General features: G+C 33.2%; 2 protein-coding genes across 3 annotated transcripts; both read left to right on the top strand.

Moving 5' to 3' along the window:
* The first annotated feature begins 923 nt into the window (after positions 1 to 923).
* LOC131854619 (acyl-CoA-binding protein homolog) lies at positions 924 to 12,349 on the top strand. 2 transcript variants are annotated; one of them, XM_059205746.1, is made up of 4 exons: positions 924 to 1,111; positions 1,401 to 1,436; positions 7,293 to 7,410; positions 11,690 to 12,349. In XM_059205746.1, the coding sequence occupies exons 2-4, from the start codon at positions 1,422 to 1,424 to the stop codon at positions 11,827 to 11,829; spliced, it is 273 nt and encodes a 90-aa protein (XP_059061729.1). In that variant the 5' UTR covers positions 924 to 1,111; positions 1,401 to 1,421; the 3' UTR covers positions 11,830 to 12,349. The 2 variants fall into 2 exon arrangements, with proteins under 2 accessions (XP_059061729.1, XP_059061728.1); XM_059205745.1 differs by having other exon boundaries at positions 924 to 1,167.
* A 4,521-nt stretch (positions 12,350 to 16,870) lies between these two features.
* On the top strand, positions 16,871 to 23,166 carry LOC131854620 (acyl-CoA-binding protein homolog). The gene is made up of 4 exons (XM_059205747.1): positions 16,871 to 17,038; positions 17,438 to 17,467; positions 20,849 to 20,963; positions 22,552 to 23,166. Exons 2-4 carry the CDS (start codon positions 17,462 to 17,464, stop codon positions 22,689 to 22,691), a joined length of 261 nt encoding a protein of 86 aa, XP_059061730.1. The 5' UTR covers positions 16,871 to 17,038; positions 17,438 to 17,461; the 3' UTR covers positions 22,692 to 23,166.
* Positions 23,167 to 23,610: the final 444 nt, after the last annotated feature.

The following is a 23,610-nucleotide window of genomic DNA, read 5'->3' as shown; positions in this document are numbered from 1 at the left end:
TCATGACTTTGGTCGGTTTAAATAATGTACTTGGAGGAGTATGACTTATAACAGTAATATGTTCTACATATTCAAATATATTATTATGACTTATAATAATATATTTGAATATGTAGAACAAGTTAATTGTTATTCCCTCTATATTTTGCATAGACGCCAAAAATAATGTTTTCTATCAGACACAAAACAAGTTCTACTTAGCATTGATATCGATATTATCAATTTGTTTATGGTACGGAACCTGAAAAAGTTGTAGATAGTCATTCTGAAAAATAATACATATTGGATAATGAATAGATATGTAATTCAAAATAATTTTTAGTAGGTATCTGGCTAGCTTTCGTAAAAACAATAACTTATATGGTAATAATATTCAATTATATGAGAACAATATTCGACTTAATCTAATAACTAGGATTAAAGCAGATAAATATTAATATATTTTTAGCGACTATGATAGGGCCGTAATATTTGTATAGAGTGTTCGTCTGGTATCAGCGGCAGGAAAAGGGCGATAAAAGGATGAGTCCAGTAGTGGCTTTGTATAAACGTGTATTCTTGTATTATTTACAGAGGTTGAATAATATATTGATATTATTCATATACAGAAAATAAGTTGTATCAGAAAAGAAAAGATTCGGTCCACTCTGACGGCTAGTTATTTTAGTCTTACAACGTCGCTAGGCAACGGTGTTGCCGCGCTCTATCCGTAGATTCGCCACATATTGATAAGGTGTAAAGGTAAATTTATTGAGCGTATTTGGTAACTGATCATCATCTGCGATCCTAAGAACAATAAGTATAATTTATCTTTTCTTGTGTTCTTAGAAACAACTCACAATAACTGGCAACACTGATCAACTCTGACAAACACTCAGTAAACGGCCGAAACCCACTAGTATCCAGAGCCGTAAAGAGTAGCAAAATATTTTACAAGTATTTTAAAAGAAATATATTTCCATAGCGAATAATTTTATTATTATTATAAAACATTTACTTTTCCAATACAATTACTAATTTAACAGTGATAGTTAAGAAATTCAAAACATAATTCACACTTGGATATTAGTTGTCTGTCGTTTATAACTACGTCAGCGAAGATTCGAGTGAGGTTAGTCTCTTACAAGTATTCATAAGCTTCGCTTGTGACCACTTGTCTTTTTTAACGTAAGTGCCGGCATCTCAATTCATAAATCTTACTGCTATATTGTTTCATTTTCTATAAAATGCATTTGTAATGGTTCATGATTAGTTTAAACTCATCAAACTATCAATTCGAAATATAAGTTATCTTGTTTATTTAATCTTGTTGCTATCGGTATATTTTGGTGATAAACTGCTACGTCATTTTAGGTTTAAGCGATGATTTCCTGATAAACATATTTATTATTTTATTTTAGGTACCATATACCGAATTCAATATGTCTCTACAAGAGGTGAGTAATAAATTATTCATATTATTACATATATAAAACAACAATATTTTTTTATCTAAGTTAATGGAACGTCGCACCCGTCTGTGCTAACGGTATATACTGGCGGGGCACCAGTGTAAGATGAGAAAGAGTATGTATTCAGTTCAGTTAGTACATCTTGGTGAAGTTATCAGAATATAGCCATAATGGTTTCCAGAGCGACTGCATGAAGGTCAGCCCAATATGGTACATTGCTAGCAATGGTATTTATTACTAGATCACATCATTAACAATTACTAGCTATTATCTGTCTATCCTTCAGCTGAGTATTACGAGTTCAAAGTTCAAAATTAACATTTGTTACTGCACAATTACTCTTTGACTGGAATATACATATATTCTGGCCTTTATCATGGTCACCCAAGCGTGGTGTACTATATATATAAATATATATAAATACAGAAACCTTATCAAAATATAGATAAAAAATTCTTTTTTAATTGTAAAAGAGGCCTATTCCAAAACGCAAACAGGTTTTAAATGTACCTACAGATAATTATGAGGTACTTTAATGATATGTAATTAGTATCTATATGAAAGACATTATTATTATTTTTAACTATTTACATATAATTTAGGCTTTATTATTATTTAGGCTATTATTATTATTTAACATTAATAAAATTTGAAAAAAAAAGGCAAACTTAATGAAACAGGCATAGTCTGCAAGTCAACCTTCGGGAAGTGCAGAGGCACTTGAAGATGGCTCAACATTGAATATGCAAATTATTATATTGACTCTAAAATTAATATAAAAATATCTGGTGTCGCCATCAGATAATTTTCTGCTATAGGGTACTCTATGGTTAATTGAAAATAAATTAGTAGGTACTTAAGTATGAACTGATTGTGTTAATATTCTATTGTTTATGAAATTGAATAGGTATAATTAAATGCTATAATAATAATCATTAGATTTATTATCTATAAAACCTGATATCTAAATGCTAATGAAGTTTGTCTAAGAAATAATTTTATCTCTTTTCTCATGAATTTATAGTCTCTTCTTAAAGTCTTTTGGTATTTAGGCATAATAATTTGTTTTTATAGTATAATATTGGACTAGATTAGTAATATATCAGAGCACATTATTAAATTGAAACACAATACAATTAATAAATACCTATATTTATGAATTTCAAACACCATTTGTTTGAAATCAATAAATATAGGTATTTATTATTAATTGTATAAATAGATTTCAATTAATATATTTTGCAGGCATACTTTTTCTTTATTTTTCCCCTTATTCTAAGAACTTTAAAAATCAATGTTAAAGCAAATAGACTAACTATATTTTATTATATGATAGAAATACATTAAATAGTTTATTAAGGAGCATTAATAAAAATGTACATAAAAATAAATACATAGAATATTAACTATAAATGCTTGTATTTTGTTGGACAATATTATCATGTCTGAGAGAGACTTCACAAAAGAAGGACTTACATATTTTTTTAATAAGTATATTATATGATATTTAAACATAGACAGGCTCAAATGAAGCAAATTAATTTTTCTGTGGTTTTATTCTTTTTATTGAGTGGTTTGGGCTATTATCAAGTCCTTTAGACCTGTAGCACTGCAATTTACATAGATCCGTTGTGCTCACCCTTTTTTTGGTTTAGGTACTAACATATTATAATTACTTTTATAAAAAAAAAAAAAGTTGTGTGTCGACTACACACATTTAGTATAGTTTGGTTGTAGTTTAAATGCACTGTTGAGTAGTGTCATGTATAAACTAATAGTTAAAATTATCTTATCATTAGATAGCGCTATTTGTGCAATAAGTAATGAGTGTTACAGCAACAATCACAAAAAAATATAAGTGTAAAGAATGTAGAAGACTGTACTTACTACAAGTCTGATAAAAAAAATTGAAAAAGAAAGGTTTATGTAGTATTTTTACCAGATTTCTAAAACGTGGATGTAATAAAAATCGACTGCATTTTTTTGTTGCCTATGTTTTGTGTATGCTACTCGATCTTTCTCAATTTTGCACTGATTTTGATGATTCTTTTTGCAACCAGTAGAGTTTACTCCGATTTGATCTTACACTAATTTAATGAAGCTTGTCCGATTTCTTTTATGAAAAAATTGTATGGTATGGGTGGATGTATCGGTATGGAAAAAACCACCAATTATCGATAACGCTACTGGCCTGGCATTGAAATAGTGGGCAATCAAGTCGATAATGAATGTTTAGCATATCTAATGAGACAGACGTACTTAGAAACCATGTGAAATTACTTGTTTGGTATGTAATTTTATGTGTCTCCTATAAAAACAGTACTACAAGTACATACTTACATGGTTACGTTAACTTTGTACTTTAGTATTTTTTTTATTGAGGGTTTTAGGCTGTTGTCAGGTGCTTGGATCTGTAGCACTGCGACCTACATAGATCTATTGTGCTCGCCCTTTTTCGGAGTTCGCTACCTTGCCCCATCAGGGTCAAGAATTGAAAGATAGAATTAGGAGCGTTATTTTTATCCTCTAAGGATAGATTGTATACTTTCCAAAGGATGGCTTATTTAATAGAATGTGTAGTGGCGTTTTCTCTTCAGCTTGGCAAAATCTGCAGATTGTTGAACACAAGCCTAAGTTTGCCATATGTTTATTAAATTTGGGGGATATTGTGAACGTAATAGACGCTAAAATAATAGCAAGTTTGGGCAGTGCGTTTGTGCTCGATAATCTCAGACACATCTTAATCAATTTCGATGTGGTACATTAATGTATTATGTTAGGCTTTACTACAAATTTAGTGTTATTCAAATCGGTTTACAAACAAGAAAATTATAATGATACAAAGTAGTTATCTCTGCTAGTGTAATGGAATATTTTTCATGTTTTTTTACTTGTCATATTTGAGCGCAGACAGCATTTGCATTTTTTCTGTGGTTTGTGTCTATGACAAACAACATGTCACCGTTCATGTTCTTTCAAATACTTTGGGTCGCGAACTCGCGACTTATAAGATATTTTTAGTTCCCAATTTTGCTTTTAGAAATCGAATTTTAAAAGTCTCTGACTATCGTAATTTCGTTCTACTCATATATTGAAAAAATTCTAGAATTTAATTATTTGATAAAGTCGATATTCGAAAGTTAAAAATCCAAACGTATGATTTTTAAATTTCAAATATTGATTATCATAATTTTCTTTATTACTGAATATACTCGTGTATCCAGCAGGCGAACTTCAATTATCTCGGCTAAGTGAAATTACTGTACGAGATAGCTGTAACGCTTTATGCTTGATATCGATCGATAATAGACTATATTCCAAAGTGTTAAAGAAAAATTTTGCTTAAACATTGTAATAATCCAGTTCCGCATATAAATGGTCGCTTTCACATACCGAAAACGGTAACAATGGTAGCCATTAAAATTTACATTTATGTTGCAAATTTGCAACTGTAATGTGCAGAGTAGCATCATGGGTTTGTTGGTTTAGTAGAGACTATTTTATTTAAAGCATAATTTTAATCGATCTGATAGGATAAGGATGACCTCATTTTCAATCAGTTCAGTGATATATTCCCCAGGAAAAATCACCAGGATCTACCCATGATTGTTTAACATTAGGATCGGTTGGAGTTCAAATCAAAATTCTAAATGTTTTTATTCATGTAGTTCCATTACAGACTCTTATGATATGTCAAATCTACCATCAGTTTGGAATGATTTCGAGGTAAAAACTGAGCTCATATCATATTCTTTTCAAATAAATGTCATACATGTTTACAATAATACAAATTCATTTTTAAATTCAAATTAAGGAGAAAAGAGTGACCACCAGCATATGTTATTCCAAAAGCAAATAGTCTAATCAGTATTCGTAACCCGAACTGATATGGTACGAGTAAGTATATCTATAGCAATGGGGCCACTTCTCTACATTATTATCAATCCACTCCCCCTGCTTGGGGCATCGGTAACGCACGAGACAACATCGTGACATCCCGCTTTCGTTTCTCGGCAGAGATAATTTAGGACAATCTTTTATGAATACGCTTGAGTCGAGGCTATTGTGGGTTGTTACAGTTTAATTTGTTGCTTGATAGTACAGTGTAATATTAATGGATGATAATGGAATGGTGCAGCCGATTGCTCTAACAGTTTACTCTGACGGGGTAGCAGTAGAGGATGATAGTTATCCCAACGTGGCAAATTCACCAGAAATTTAGCACGATGGTTAAATTTCTCCCGATAGTTTCCAGGGGAAACCTAACGGAAGGACAACCTGACATGGTACATTGCTAGCAATAATGTCATTAGTGGACTTTAAATACAAGGTAACCCAAGCTACGGTTCGAGCGAAAAGTTATGCTTTCTAATTCTCAATATTGTCTATAGTATTGTAGTTGTTGAAGATCTAACGCTGGTGAAATACTTATTATAAGTACACCACATATATTTTAATTGAATCACTTTCACTATTAATGAAGAAAGAATTAAGAAGAAATTAGAATTAGGTAGAAATAGTAGATTTATTTTTTTTATTTTTCGTTCGACATTGATCACGTCACCGCGTCGTTTTTTTCAGGGGTTAAAATATATTGGTTATTTTCTACTTAATTTCCTGAGATAATTTAAATAGGTTTTGTATGATTTATACTATAATTGCCATGCGGCTTGCTATTGAATTTACGATTTTGATAAATCAAAAAGAAAAGTGACCCATGTCAACGAAGTTTTGTATATTATGTTTACCACGGTTCTTCCAATACTTTTCGTTGATTTTCTATCTGTAATGATGTACTTCTAAAGATTCATTCCTGATACTTAGAATGTATATATTTGTTAAAACATTTAGCTATTCTATCTTAACAAATAAAAACTTAATTTTTGTTCAAAATATGCTGTACATATTTGGTGATTTATTTAGCGAGTAATTATTTACACAGTCGCATGACCGTCGGATATTTCCTGATGACATACATTATTGAAACCATATGGTACTTTACCGATTCATGACTTCACGTCTTAACTAACTCTAAAAATGGAGAATGTTATGTTTTCTTGATGTATTCTATTAAAATGTTTATGGCAGCTGAGTTTCTTGTCAGTTCTTAGCTCAAAAGCACTCCGAACTGATTTAAAATATCATGAGAGTCTGTATTGGACATAGTTGAATACATTTATTTTGATTTTGTTTTTATTTTTAATAACTATGTATGGGAATTTGATGTTACTCTTAATGCTTCACGATAATTGTTTCTACTTCATCCTATTTTATATTGTATTCATACAAGTGTTGTATTAATATTTTTAAACAAACCTGAACACAATTACTTTTATGGTAAACAAAGGTATTTACTTCTTGAAGTTTCTACTAAGTTGCACTAGCCTTGGCCAGTCAGCTCGTCAATGTAACTGACGTATATTAAACACGACAGTTTAAAAATAACTGAGTGTATTTTTATACATAATTTATTTTTTATGCGCATATTTATTTCATTGTCTATAGAATCGCTGATGTTCTAAAAAGGAAACCCATTTACTCATATGCTATTGCATAAGTTTAAATAATCTGTATTGTATACTATTTGTAATTATGTGTTTGTACTAAGATACAAGTAAAAAATCCTATCTATCTATTTCTTTTATTGGATTGTTTGGACTATTGTCAGGTGCTTGAATCTGTACCACTGCGACCTACGTCGCACACAGATTCAAGAAAAAGGGCGAGCACAGTAGATCTATGTAGATAGATCTACTGTGCTCGCATTTTTTCTTTATTTATCTATATATCTAAAGATTTTTAGAACACTACAGATAAAGTAGCAATTCCATTGTTTTTCAGCAATTCGACAAAGCTGCCGGTGACGTCAAGAAACTGAAGTCGCTTCCCGGTGACAAGGACCTCCTAGAGCTGTATGCCCTGTTCAAACAGGCTACAGTCGGAGATGCCGACCCTGCCAGTAAGTTGAATGATCTATTACTAAATACTCATCAAAATTATTAAAACTATTAAATCAAAACTATTAGTTTAATAATTAAATTCAATTGAGTTTCTTGCCACTTCTTTTCAAATGAAACTACACTGAACTGGACGATTGGGAAATTATTAATTTTAAAAATTTGATGTCCATAAGAGTCTAAAAGGTCCTGCAACATAATTACGTAGACAAATAAAACAAAAATCCTATTCTAGCTTCTTGGATACGGAACCATAGATAATTATAATAGTGGCAACACGGAACCTAATCGATTAAAGAAAATAATATATATTTTTATATCCGTATATATATCAGAATAGATAAGGCTACACCGCTTTTAAAATCAATCAGTGTCAAATACTAACTATCTAAGTACCTTTGTATAAAACAGTAGTTTAATAAAACATTCCATAACAATATGATGATATCTTGAATATGAAATAGCGTATAATAGATATACGGTATCTACTGGGAAGTAATTGTGGAGACAGTATTCCAAAGCCGAAAAAGTAGTTATCGCCTGTAATATGCATGGTTAGCGACTAAGATGGAGCCGCCAGTATTTTTTTTACTTTCGGACTTCTCTAATGCTGTTGGCCGCAGCTGGTCTCTTCAGGACGATAGGAGGCGAGTGCAGTTGGCACTCCAAATCCGCGGGAGGACTTATGGAGTGGCTGAAGGCTAAAATCCCGCCTGATAGTTACGACTTTAGTCTCAGGGCACTGCTAGGGGTTCAAACCTCGGCTCACGCCTATACAATATAAAATGTATTTCAATATTCGTATCAGTTGCCAGCACCCATAACACAAACCCTGCTTAATTTGGGATTAAATGATGCTGTATAAATTTCTCAGCGTCATAATTATACCTATATTGTTATTATACCTTGAGAGCGTCATAATGTGGGCTAACCCGACCCAGACTCTAATGAAACCCTATTAACGTACACAAAGTTTGCAAATCGAACCCGCGTCCTTCGGAAGAAAAGCAATACGCTAAACTGCTAAACCACCGTGACCGTCACAGTCAACATTGGTTTAGTCTGTGTTACAGAGATGGTCAGAGATGTCAGAGTAGATGAAATAATTAAAAAATAATCATTGTCTAGTAGCCGAATAGTCAACACTAGGCTTCCAAAATATATCGAGGTCTATGTATTACTGCATTACTTGATGACATGCCCCGTTCAGAGTGGTTTGCCTCTGCGTTTCGCAATATGAACGTTGATTCAATAACGGTCGGAATTTGATCACTAATAGAGAAGGTCGTAACGCTTCCAGTAGCCGTGGTCTGGTTTCCGCACTGAATATTTGTGGTCACATGCTAATGGTAGTGGAATTAAACAAAATAATATAAATATGTTAATTTAGTTACCACAATTCATCTTGTTTTTGGGTATATTGTTCAATTCCACGATGAGTATATTTCACCTTTGGCTTTTCCATTTATGACTCACTCCGACTTAGAGATAACGGTCTTAAGTTTTTGACAGTAACTCAAGCATTGTGAATAACCAAGCGTTATTTTTGTGAATAAATAGAAATCAGAATAAAGTACATACACCTTATTAATATTATATTTGCGAAAGTGAAGTGAGTATGGATGGACGTTTTATACTCTGTGTCATGCAGACACTACTGAACGCATTTTGTTGAAACTTGGCGGTGATATAGCTTATACAACAGAATAATACATAGGCTATAAATTTCATGCGGATGAAACCATGGGCACAGCTACTAACAAATAAATTAGTCATTTAAAAAACATTCTGGAATACCAACTTTGATGTCTTGTTCCGAATGCCTATAAGGTGTCCATAAATTACGTGAGGTGTTTTTTTTTTAATTTTATGTACCTCTCTCCCTCCTTGGTGAGATGTCGTGAGATTATATTCAACCCATCCCCCAATCTCACCTGAGATTTTTCAAAATGATTTGTCTTACAAAGACACGTTCGTCGCGCGTTCGGCTGACAGTGGCGTGAAAACAAAGGTGACGGACTACACTGTACCATAAATTCAGATTTGAGCTATTTGGTATAAAACAAATATGGTGGTTTGACAGTTAGTATATGAATAACGTTGAAGTATGAATGAAATTATTTTCTTTCGAACGAATTAGCGAATGATCTTAATCGTATTACGATTATGCTTAAATGTTAAGCATGTACTATCTGGATTAAATGGACCAAAATAGTATAATTCTTTGTTGTTTCAATAAAAAAAACAATTGCGTGATATTTGCCGAGACCCTCTCTCCAACGTAAGATTAGATGACATTTGACTCGACCCCCTCCCCCTTCTAAACATGTCACGTAATTTATGGACGCCCCCTAAATAGAAATCATTATAAACGTAACAACGTACATAACAAATAAATTTGCAATTTCAAAAACAAACTGGATTACCAACTTTGATATCTCGTTCTGAATACCTATAAATAGAAATAATAATAAATGTAAATACATAACAAATAAATTTGCCATTTAAAAAACAAACTGGAATATCAACTCTGATGTCTTGTTCTGGAATTCGTTTCTTTCTAACTGTAGAAGTTGCGATCTTTATTGATGAATCAGTCTGTGACTCCTTCATACTTTACTAACATTATTTATTTGTTTCGAGAAACTTTATGGTCAATACAATATATGACCAACATACATATATACATATAAATAAAATTGCAGTGTCTGTAATATTGAAATAACCGTTTTTTACTATATGCACCATATGAATATAGTAAAAAACGGTCGACAATCGAATCGAAATAGGCGACAGTTACGCCATTCGCCATCAGGTGTGCGTTGGCTTGTATGTCATTCTGATTATAAAAAAATACCGAATACACGTGGGTAGCGCCGCGGGAGACACCCAGTATATGAAGGGTAATATATAACGATAGACAGTGTAGATATTAATAGGTAATTATAACAGTTATCACGTATGTACGATAACAGGAAAAATAAGTACGCAATTGTACCATTTTAAATTTTGATGTTTTGTATTAGTGATAAGATACATATTTCGTGTTAAATGCCACAGTTTTCTAGTCAGCGCTGATAAATTTTATTATAGTGTTTTTAATTCAGGCATCTATACGCTACGGTACCGTTTACCATGAGACGGATAGTCAAATTCAAATTGCCCACCGGTGGGTCACCCCGCAACGAAAGTAAATTTACACGTTGGGACAGGATGATCACCCGTGGACACTTTAATTGAAATAAATCTAGGGGTTAAATAATGTCTACCACAAATTATTATTATAAACTAAAAACATATTTAGAAAATAATATAAGTAATTAACAATAAAAAATGTCGGTCCCTATGTGAGAAATAAGATTATTCAATGTCGTCTTCGTGATGCGGATTATTCAACGTGTTAAATTGTTATGAAGTTATTTATTATTTGTTTATTTCTGTTCTCTATAAATGTTCATAAAATGTATAATATACTCGTAAATTTAAAATGTTGGCTTGAAAAGTATAGGCTAACTATTTTAATTAATGTTTCATGGCAATTATTTAAAGTTTTTTAAAATCTATTGAAATATGTAGGAAGGATTTGATACAATTACCATCAACGTAGCATCAAGTCGGTTTCATATAATTTTAGCGGTTTGGTTTTTTTTTTATTTAAACCCGGATATTAATTTCCAGGTATTCTACAGGATTTATTGGCCACATTTCTTAATTCTTACAGACTACTTAGGGATATAATGTCGGTCCCTATGTGAGAAATAAGATTATTCAATGTCGTCTTCGTGATGCGGATTATTCAACGTGTTAAATTGTTATGAAGTTATTTATTATTTGTTTATTTCTGTTCTCTATAAATGTTCATAAAATGTATAATATACTCGTAAATTTAAAATGTTGGCTTGAAAAGTATAGGCTAACTATTTTAATCAATGTTTCATGGCAATTATTTAAAGTTTTTTAAAATCTATTGAAGTATGTAGGAAGGATTTGATACAATTACCATCAACGTAGCATCAAGTCGGTTTCATATAATTTTAGCGGTTTGGTTTTTTTTTTATTTAAACCCGGATATTAATTTCCAGGTATTCTACAGGATTTATTGGCCACATTTCTTAATTCTTACAGACTACTTAGGGATATAATTTAAGGGATTTTACTTATACATTGCTTCTACTTAAAACTATTTCCACTTTTTATTAGTGGTTTTGTTGCTACAGCTCTATTGACTAATGTTTAGGGTTAAATTCCTTTATCTCATACATAATTATCTTTTTTTTCCAGACAAACCCGGCTTGTTAGACCTCAAGGGCAAAGCGAAATTCGAGGCGTGGAGCTCTAAGAAGGGCACCTCAAAGGAAGACGCACAAAAGGCCTACATTGCCAAGGTGGAGGGCCTCGTCGCATCCATCGGTCTCCAGTAATCAAATCTGACTGTATCTCATAATTGTCCGACACATCGACTGAAATTGCCGTAACTAATTTAGAACCTTATGTCGATGGTAAAAAGTACTCGAATAGCATTTCCACTATGCGTGTCGGCGATTATATGAATTATTTTTTTTAATGAGCGGAACGCAGGGTGTATCAGGCACAATTGTCTTTGGTTGTGTATATTTGTCGTTACGAGAGAAAGTAAATTGATATTTGACTTTCGAATGGCCGATTGTCGCGTCTGTGGCCTCGTTTAAATTTGGAATTGTCGAATGTATTCAAATGAACAGCCGTCCGACTCATTAAAAACGCTCTATTTATTTATGGTATAGGATTATATTAGTTATTATTAAGCGAATGTCATCACAATTATAAAGTAAGCGTAACTTTTGCTACATAATTTTTGTACACAAGTCCTGGTGCTCTTACGTATTTTCTTTAATATATTGCGTTTTTTTGTTATCCAGTTTTTTATACAAATACATGAAATAAATCTGTTGGGAAATTAAATGTTTTTATTTATTGTATTGGGCCTTTACATACTACACCTATGAATTCTCACTTGTCTATATAAATATAATATAAAGACAGCGGATTTTATTATACGGAAAATAAATTAATAAAGCACTGCATTGATTTGAGGAATTCTCTTACTGTTAGAAGTAATAATCTCAACCTATTCAACTGAAAAAGTTAAAAATAGTGTCTGGGAATTACTATTTTAGATTACTTTTGAATAGAAAGCCGTATCAAAACGCATATCTAACTATATGAAAAATATATATTTTCTCACTTACCTTGTACGAGCAATAAAATTCCATTCTAATGAATACTAGAAAAAATAACATAGAAAAGCAAACAATAATTTACATCACAACAGAGTCAATTTGGACCACAGCTCAGCATAGCGCTGATTATCAATTTTTTAACACACCGTAGAATGTCAGAATTTATCAGCATTTTTTTTAGTAATTAAACGGTATGGTGTGGTCAAGACAGGTTACATACCAAGAACATACCATACCAAACCAAGAACAATTCTGACATTGTCAAGCGCCATCTAATCCCAAGATAAGGAGAGCTTATGTTATGGCATGGTGCGAGGAATCGAACCCGCGACCGTTAGAAAGTTAGGTGGTGTGATAAATCGCTAGAACAACGAGGCCGTCAAAACTCTGTGGCGCATCTTGTCCAGGTCGGCCCTACAGTTGTTTTGATGTAATCCGACCATCTGGAAGTTAGTCCGCCTACGCTTCTGCTTCTCATCCTAGGTCGTCACATTAATGATCTTACTAGGCAGTACTTCTATACCCTGATATATCACTGGCATATCTCACCCTCCTATCGATTACGTGACATCCTTGATGTACTCTATGTACCTATATAGGCCAGGGGCACATTTCACCCAGACGGGGCATAGTGGTTAATGCTGCCGGGGCACTAGTGGAGGATGATAAGATGAGCATGAGGTCAGGTTAGTTAGCCCAACGTGACAAATTCACCAAGAATTTATCACAATGGTTTCCAAACCGCGTGGAGATCAACCTGATATGTACATTGCTAGCAATAAGATCATCAGTCCACATTACTAATAATCCCCTTTTCCCCCCTCCTATTGTTTTCTTTTGAGGATGATAATGGAATGATGCACCCGCCTGTGCTAACGGTTTACGCTGGCGGAGCACCAGTGGAGGATGATAGGATGAACATGATGTCAGATCAGTTAGCACAACGTGATAAATTCACCGGAAATTTATCACGATGGTTTCCAGGGGGAACCGCGTGGAGGTCAACCTGACATGGTACATTGCTAGTAATGGGATCATTAGTTCACATTACTGACAATCCCCTTCCCCCCCCTCTCCTATTGTTTACGTGACATCCGTCACGTACTCTATGTATATAGGCCAGGAATACCACTTTCCACCATTCATGTCATCATCATCAATCAGGTCAGCTTGACTACAATACCAAAATGGTTATACGAACTCTGTCACGTACCACCCAGCCAAGCCGAGTGTTTCACTGTTTATCTGATAAAATTACAAGAATTCAGGTCAATGAGAATTATACAATAGGTCTTGATAAGCGACTGAATTACAAAATCGGTATTCCACACGATCATCATAGATGACCCGTTGAACTTCATATTACCTACAGCATATTTTATTATATGCAAGTCCTCTCCGATCGATCCCCAGTCCAATTCAAACGGGAATCAAAATTACGACGGTCTGAGCCGAGGTAACTCCTAGTGGTGTCCTCAGACTAGTCGTATCCGTCAGGCGGAAGTTGGCCTTCAGCAGCTGCATAAATACTTCCGCGGGTTTGAAGTGTCATCTGCACTCGGAATCGTCCTGAATCGTCCGGTGAACCTGTTATAATATCAAGTGCTCGCCCACTTCATTGTTAATTAAATAATTTTCATAGCTAATGATAGTGCAGTGTTAGAAATTTGAATTATTATTTAACATTCAGACTATAGACAAATATTTAAAGATAATTGTTTGTCTTAATCCATTTTCAATTTGACCACAGACTAACAACAAACAAAAGAGTATGTTGCGTAAAGTAAAGAGTATGCGTGTGTCTTAAATACATAGTAATGTGTGTAATTTTTTTATTGAATTAATGTATTAGTTCTGCATAGTTTAAAAAAAATAAACATTCTGCATTCCTTCTCTATATAAACTACTAGATACTCGTCCCGGCTTCGCCCAGGTGTACATGTATTATACGTGTAAACCTTCCTCATGAATCACTATCTATTTAAAAAACCGCTTCAAAATCCGTTGCGTAGTTTTGAGTTTAAAGATTTAAGCATACATAGGGACGGACAGACAGTGACAGCGACTTTGTTTTATACTATGTAGGAATGATAAGTGTGCAAAATTTTATACTCCACTATCCACTCAATATTACACATTAATATTAAATTAAATTTAAATAAAAATTAAATTATAAACATTGTAAAAATGAGTAGGTACCTATAAAGTTCTTACTTCACGTATTAATATATAGATAATATACATACGATATAAATGGACTATAATAATAATATCAATACGAATGAATCAGAAATTTATTACTAACTATGATACCAATGACTCAAATTTTATAATATTACGACTTTACGATTTTTCTTAAAACTAAGAAGTTTGAATAACCCGTAGGATTATAGTTGAGTCATAAATATAGATTGTCCATATAAGATAGTGCAAGACTTTATAGATATTAAAAATGTGTCATTCACTTAAATATTATTAGAAATTAAACTCGACATTACCTTCGATTCCTTATATTTAGCTGTATTATGCGGTAATTCTCGCATCAATCAGGGTCTTATGGATGATAATGGAAGGCCTGCGCGGTACACGTAACGGTTTACGCTGGCGGGGCACCAGTGGAGGATGATGGGATGAGCAAAAGGTCAGGTCAGTTAGCCCATCGTAAATACACCATGAATTTATAACGATGGTTTCCAGGGGGTACCATGTGGAGGTTAACTTGACTTGGTACATTGCTAGCAATGGGATTATTAATCCACATTACTAACAATCTTCTCCCCCACATGAATCTGGGAGTAAGTAGTCTTAACTGTGATACGATCCGTGTAAATAATTTCATTACGATTAGCTTACGCCGTTTGAGATTTATTAAGTAAAAGAATTCTAAACATTTTGAAATACTTTCACTTTTGAAGTATCTTTTTAGGGCAATTCACATAGCACCGTATAGTCTCAAGCTAAGCAGAGCTTATGTTATGGGTACTAGCCAATGGACATAAATATCTACATAGAAACATTTTTGTAAATATAAAAGAAAACACCCAAACGGATACAAATAATCATACTCCTGATTGCAAATGTCTAAAATCAGCGACCATCTATGAAAATCTCTGTGCTAAACTGCTAGACCATCAAACACCGTCAGATTGGATGATATGCTATGGTGGAATATAAAATATGAAATGATAACAGTTCTCGGGAACTATATGTGTTGCGCGAATACTTCTAGAACTAAAGGATAAGGTATAAATAAATTATTAGACCTGCCGTCCTGTATGGGTCTGAATGTTAAACACATGCTACACATGTGTACATATGTAGCACAGATACGAAAGTTGAGATGGATGTGTGGAGTAACCAGGAATGACGGTTATTTTTAAAGATGATGACGAAAGATTTTTCATCTTTCATTGGACAATTTAGTGACGGTAGAAGAAAAAACTGCTGGTACCTACATTGACATCGCTGTTACTCCAGGCAACTCGTGGCTAGTGCAATCTAGACGAAACGTCGAGAGAGGTTCAATTGTCATAAAAATATTCGGGTTAAGACCTAGTTAATAATATATACAGGAATGACATAGTACGAAATTAGTTCATACGTAAGTTTAAAAGTTGCCCCAATGATAGAGAAATTACGGACTCATGTCATGTATGAACATGTCATGATTTAAAGAAAGATTTTAATATGAAAGTGGATGAAGGTGTACCAAATTCACCACCACGCGCCAACACTCTTTCCTAACTACAGTTTGTTCTGGTAAATGGTATAATAATAGCCTTGTCTTTCGGGACTGAATCCGGTACTTGTAATATATATCATATTCATATCCTATACATTACATCTGTATGTATCATCTACAATATAAATATGTACATAGGGTCGACTGTTAATTTCCTTCCACCTACCAACGGCAAAGGAACACTTAATGTAAATAATAGTAACACTACTATAGCTACTAAAAATGTAAAGGAAAACACTACCGATGAAACGAATGATGGACTACGGGAGAGACGATATGCATAAAAGGAGAATAAGATCAGATATTACAGCTGCTAGGTAAGAGTGGAAGAAGATGATAAAGTACCTACTGTGATAACTGGAAACAATGTGATAAAGGCAAGCTATGTTATTTATAAGTTACTGTATTCTGACTCTTATCGTCCGTAGGTAACTAAGGGCGGGGCATTACGTTCCGAAAAAGACGTCGAACACTTATAGATATTTGATACGAATTTTAAGGATAATTACCACCAACTAATTTGATATCGATCTAATCGGTTTTCGTGTACAATCGCCAGAAATTGATTGATCGTTTTCAGTCGTTATAACCACCTCAGTCAGCTTTCGGTTTATATTAGTTCCCTGCTAGTACTCGTGAAGTGCGGTTGTGACAATTTTCTAGTCCAAAGTAAGTGCCGGTTAATTAAAAATAATATTACTATTTTCTTTTAATTCGTCCAAATTAATTATCCATAGTTCATAGTTTATATTTGACCTTATTTGAAGTTAATTTTCAATTGGTGGATAAACTATAGCATTCATTTTATTTATTTTTTATTGGATTATGATAATATGGTGCACCCGTCTGTGCTAACGGTATACGCTGGCATCAGCGGAGGATCAAAAACTGAGGATAGAGTCAGGTCCATCAGCCCATCGTGGTGAATTCATCAGGATTTATCCATGATAGTTTCAAGGACTGATTAGCTGCCAATATTACTTAAGCCAACTACCTGGCATCATATTGCCAGCGATGGGGTCACTAATAATCCCCTCCCAATTTAATATATTTCTTTTTATTTTCTAGGTACCATATCCAAAAACAAACAAGATGTCTGTAAGTATTGCTAACATTATTAAAAAGTTTTTTAATTAGTTGAAATAGGTGCAAAGTTCCCAAATAATATTCTTATATTGCACATATATTAGAGTCATCTCTATATCACATAAAGGACATTTTTTGCCACTTATATATACGCTAACATTTTTTCACTGTACTTTCCGTCCAGCTTTGCTATGTCACTTCCGACGTGAAGAACTAACATGAACCAGAATTGGTGTATTTTTTAATCAGTCTTTTAATATCCTTGCCAAGCAACTTAAAATAGTGTATTTTCTGTACATTAAATATTATCTGTTACTCGCCATTTTGTTAGTGGCGCCATATATGGTCGTCTTACAAGTACGATCCCCCGTCCAATTCAAACGGGGATCGAAATTATGACGACCTGAGCTGAGGTTCGAACTCCTAGCGGTGCCCTCAAACTAAAGTCATATCCGTTGAGCGGGAGTTGGCTTTCAGCCGCTCCGTGTGTCCTTCCGCGGATTTTGGAGTACCATCTGCACTCGAACTCTATCGTCCGGAGAAGTTGTAAAGGCCAACACCATTAAAATAGTCCGAAAAAAATGTAATAGACTACAAAATTATATCTATGTAGAGATAAACTATAGATTATTTATCAGCCTTGTAATCGATTTTTATTGTAATCACGTAAATTGCTATTGCGTAATCTGATGCATAATACCGGTTTCATATCATTGACACTTTATTCAAAGTAAATTGCATGGGTACATCTGCTATACTCACTATTGTCGGCAAACAGCTTGATATGTAAATTATATTTTAGTGTAAGTAAGTGATATTGCAACTGATTCTTATTAAAACAATCCAATTCTGATTGTATAATCTTTTGAACGTTGTTATTATTTATTAGAATGCCTTTATTATTGAGAGCATCGGTGATCTAGCGGTATAGCACACCGCTTTATGGTCGCGAGTTCGAGTCTTCGGCCGTGCAAACATTTGTATTCATGAGTACGATTGTTTGTAACTCTCTGGATAATTTAGATGTAGTACGTATTTATAAGAAAAATATAAATATTTATGTCAGTTGTCTAGTAAATAACACAATCTCCGCTTAGCTTGGGACTAGATGGCGGTGTATAAGTTGTTCTGAGTTATTATTATTATATCCATTTATGTCTAAAAAGGCATAGTAGGTATTAAACAGGCATTGTAGTATATCATATATACTACAATGCCTTAATATGCCTGTTACAGCTAAGCTGTAGTAGCTTATAACAAAACTACGGCTACAAATACAAAATAAATACCTAGAGATGCTGTAATAATCAAGCAATACAGTACCTACGATCCTCAACCGTGAACTTTATACTTTAAAATGTATATGCATGACGACTTTGAGTCATATTTACTGTCATTTCTTCTAAATTATTATTATAAAGAAAAAAATAGATGTGATTGTTTGTAACTATTGTAATCATTCGTTGGATGGTTTGTTTCTATTCGGTAAACCGGTGCTCGGGGTAGAGCCTCGCTATCCTGTCCCAATTGTATTCTACGCCGGTAGTTGGTTATACAGTTATACTATGTAATACTATGTTATCTGTGGTTGTACTAAAAAGTCTGATTGCGCGGCTTGCTGTCGACCCCAATTGAATTTGGAAATGTGTATTAAAATTAATAAATCATGTTTCACTAAATAAGCAAGCGTACACCGATAGCACAACCGATGTATTGAAAGTATTTTTTTAAGTATTTTTTAGGTGTTCTACATTATCTTAATGAAGAACACCTTAAAAAAATACTAATAAGGTAATGTGAAAATAAAAGGCTCTATTTGCTGCAATGATCGGCCCATTAGGAACTTTTAGTTGAGATCCAAGTAACCACGCAGACGACTTTCTGTAAAGTACACTTCGGTATTAGATAACGTTACTTCAGGTGTACATAGATTTCAGGTTAGAATTGTATTGGTTTTGTATAGTCCTCAGATCATGTTTGTGAACTAAACTATAGATAAGTAGTATTTGTCCAATATCAAGTTTTAGAACAAATATATTTATTCTATGATAAATAAAATAATTAATAACGATATCCTCGATAAATAATACCAACCAGATAACGGCTCACAAACTAAATAAACTTTGAGTCATTTAGGTAACGTTGGGAAATTAATAACCCTGGAAAATTCACACAGCGCCAAGCTAAGCAGTTTTACGTTATTAGTACTAGATAACTGATATAAATACATAAATACATACACAATATTCATAGGAAATGCCCAGACCAATACAAATTGGAAGTATGGCGGTGTCTAAGTAAATCCTAAACCACCAAGGCTATCAAATTGAAGACATAAAATATCTAATAATTTTATAATGTAAAGCTAAATGGTTCTATTTAGTTTAGTTATAACGGTTATCTGGTTGAACAAAAACAAAAATACAAAGAAACTAAATTATTTTATGTAGTAGTACTGTCAATGAATATTGAATATCAGTCCTACCCTAACCTACTTAGAAACGACCACGTGCATGGTTTATAGAATTATAGTCTTTTCCAACTAAACCCTTGTGAAATTTAGTCAAGCTTAACATAAAGCCTTTTAATTTTTATATCGTATCTTTATACAATCTGGTTTTTATTAGTAGGTCTATAACAGAATGTTAAGACCACTCCCCGCACTACGGTAGTGATGTTATGCTGATAAATAGCACATGTATGTATTGTTCCAAGTAACAGAAATAACTAAAAGTAATTGCTGTTACAAAATAATTAACAGTAATTACTGTTTTCTTACTTGCTTAAAATTTATAATAGAAAATAATTAAGTTCCGCATACAAATCACCAATTTCTATATCGAAACGGTAACAATAGTATCGAATAAATTTGCGTGATAATTACGTTGCAACTATATTTTCTAGAATATTGCACTGGTTTGAAGATTTAGTAGGTCTATGTACCTAAATATGTATGATATTGCTGTGGTAACTGTAGGATATTGCTGTAATATATAGATGATTTCAGATCATACCTTAGAATCTCGTTTTTATCATTTCTTAGGTATATTTTATTGGCGTCTATGCCGAGCAACACGGTTAGGTTTTTGTCTGGAATATCAGGAAATAGGGAGTACACTCTATTTCCTGATATAAGAACGTATCTACTACCTTTTAGAAAGTGAGCAAGGAATTGAGTGGTACGGTTAGTGATAAATTTTTTAAAGTGCGTATGTGGCAAAAAATTTTCTATATGAATAATTGACTTTGACTAAGTGACAATACAATACAGTATTTGGCACGTATTAGATTAGCTGAATTAGGGAGATAGACCTTTTTGTTCAGTTATATTCTTATAAAGTATAATTTTCTTTGTTTTTTGTGGAAATCAGCATTTGATTTATTTTTCAACAGTTCGAGAAAGCCGCTGCTGACGTTAAGAACCTGAAGGCTCTCCCCGGAGACAAGGACCTGCTCGAGCTGTACGGTCTGTACAAGCAGGGTACCGTCGGTGATGCCGATCCCTCCAGTGAGTTGTTTCTCTTGTATAATAAAGTAACGAATCGACTACCTCGGTAATCTAGGAGTTTGGCACACTGCTTTACTTTTGATGTTCGCAGGTTTAAATCCTCATATGGTACAGTCTTTACTATTCATGAGTATAATTGTTTGTGTCAGTCTGGATCTTTATGATCTACAAAAAAAATATTTAAGTATTTATATCAGTTGTGTAGTACCCACAAGCATACAAGCTCAGCTTATCTTGGGACTAGATGGCTTTGTGTGAATTGTCCAGGGCTATTATTATTACATATAGATATTAGATACTAAAACAGTTGGTAGTAGTTATTACAGTTTCGTTTACTAGTTACTTTTGGTGTAACTGATATATCGTTTCTTGTTATTCAGAACTAAATCAACGTAATTTAAGTTAATAATACAACTATTACCGTCAATATTGAATACTTACCGACTGGTAAGTACTTCCTAGGTAGACTTTCTACAACCTGTTCTGTGTTGATCTTAACTATGTCGACTGTAGCTTGCTTTGTAAACTGTTAAAGCGGTCAGTGGGATATGGCAGTGCAGTTATTGGGTACGGGGCTATGTATCTAGTCCTCATAAGAATTTATAAAGGGTACTTACTACCTGGTGATTTGTCAGTTGCCTGGTTTTCTTAACTCGGTTTACTTTAAAGTTTGGGTCTATATGGAGTTGTATGATATGTCCAGAGTTTTTTAATGATCGAGTTGTATATTGTATGAGTTATTTAATATCTTGTTTATTTGATATTTTCTCATATATAGTTTCTCTACTTTTTTTGGTTTCTCATAATTATTTATTATTTAATTATCCCTATTTAAATTTGTCTGTTGTCTAAAGCTAATGCAATAACATAAATAACAATTAAATTTCGGTACTTTAATGTTAAAGTTAAATATAGATAACTATAACATATTTTTTAATCCTTGTATCGGCAAAGATAACATCGAGTTTGTTATCAATCACTGTCAAATCGAGTGATTACTTAAATAGTATCTTGTTTATTAAAACATTCCATTGAAAATTGTTTATTTGTGATAGGAAATGTGTATTTTCATTTACTGATACGTCGATATTTACTGTAGTATATGTATCATAACATAACTGTGAGTAATTACTTACTTCAGTGTGTATTTGTTTTGAGAGAAACCTGGTGTGGATAATTTGTGTGCGTATTTTGATACAATTATCTCTTGTCTATGCCTCAAACATTATATGGAAAATATTAAGTTAATTAATATAAGCAGCACAGCTCTATTTTTTCTTTGAGATAATGAATGATGATAATGAAATGGTATACCCGCGTGCGCTAACGGTTTGGAGTTTTGGTTTCACCAGTGGAGAATAAGATGCGCATGAGGTCCGGTCAGTTAGCCATCGTGATAAACTCACCAAGGATTTATTACGATGGTTTCCAGGGGGAAGCGCGTGGCGGTAAATCTGACATGGTACATTGCCAGCAGTAATATAATCAGTCTACATTACTGACAATTTTCTTTCCCCCCAGCACAGCCCCATTAACTAATGTTTAAATTACGTGATGATTTCATAGATTTTTTTTTCCGTTTTTCCAGACAAACCCGGTTTGTTAGACCTTAAGGGCAAAGCGAAATTCGAAGCGTGGAGCTCCAGGAAGGGAACATCACAGGCTGATGCCCAGGCAGCTTACATCGCTAAAGTGCAGAGCCTTATTGACACCATTGGCCTCAACTAATTATAAGTACATAAGCATAAATAATTGTCCGACAAAGCAGCCGTGAAATAACCTATGAGCAGTTTGGGACCATAACATCTGGTCGTCAAAGACCTAAGCTGCACTTCTCTATGGTTGTCGGCGATTATAAGAATCTACATTTTTATTGAGCGGAAATGAGAGTGTATAAAAATGCAATTATCTTTGGTTGTGTGCTATATTCGCTAATATAAATTAGTACTCATATTTTATTAGCGATATTTAAATTTCGAATGACCGATTATCTTGTGTCTGGACCAGTTTTATGCTGGAATGTATTGAAAAGAAGTAAATTTCCGTCTCACTAAAAATTCTCTGTATATTAATATTTATTTCTAAGAATATGTCATCAATTATGAAGTTAGCACGAATTTATGCTGCATTTCATGAACATATCTTGGTGCTCTAACATGCCTTCGTTATTATTTTTTTATACTATTATATAAAATAAATCTGTTGACATACAAAATATGTTTTTATAAGACCCTTCACAAAAATCCAAATATGTAAAATCCCATAAATCATCTAAGTATTGATAATTGTCTCTCCCCAAGATTGTCAGATAGAATTTTTTTTCTCAACTTACTTGACTCTGTACTTCACCCAATACACATAGAATCCTTCAAAATTTTGGTTATTCTGATGTTTGAGCTATAGTACTGTAAAGTTTCATAAATATCTGTTTTAAAATACATCTTACCATACACCTAATCAAACTTTAGTATTTAGAGTGTTATAAGAAATCTGTTGTACTAAATCAGTTTTTATAATATCCTTCAGAAAATCCAAATATCTAATTTATTACTGACTTCATACGCTTGAAATTTAATAATTTCATTGAAATAAATATTTTTTTTTAATATAATAGTAGCCTAAGTAAGTGGAGTGACCATATAATATT

The sequence above is a fragment of the Achroia grisella genome, unplaced genomic scaffold (genome assembly GCF_030625045.1).
Source record: "Achroia grisella isolate CSIRO2021 unplaced genomic scaffold, CSIRO_AGI_Agris_v1 utg1241, whole genome shotgun sequence".
Classification (NCBI taxonomy): Eukaryota; Metazoa; Arthropoda; class Insecta; order Lepidoptera; family Pyralidae; genus Achroia; species Achroia grisella.
The sequence above is the reverse complement of the archived record's forward strand: the minus strand, read 5'-3'. Positions and strand labels throughout refer to the sequence as shown.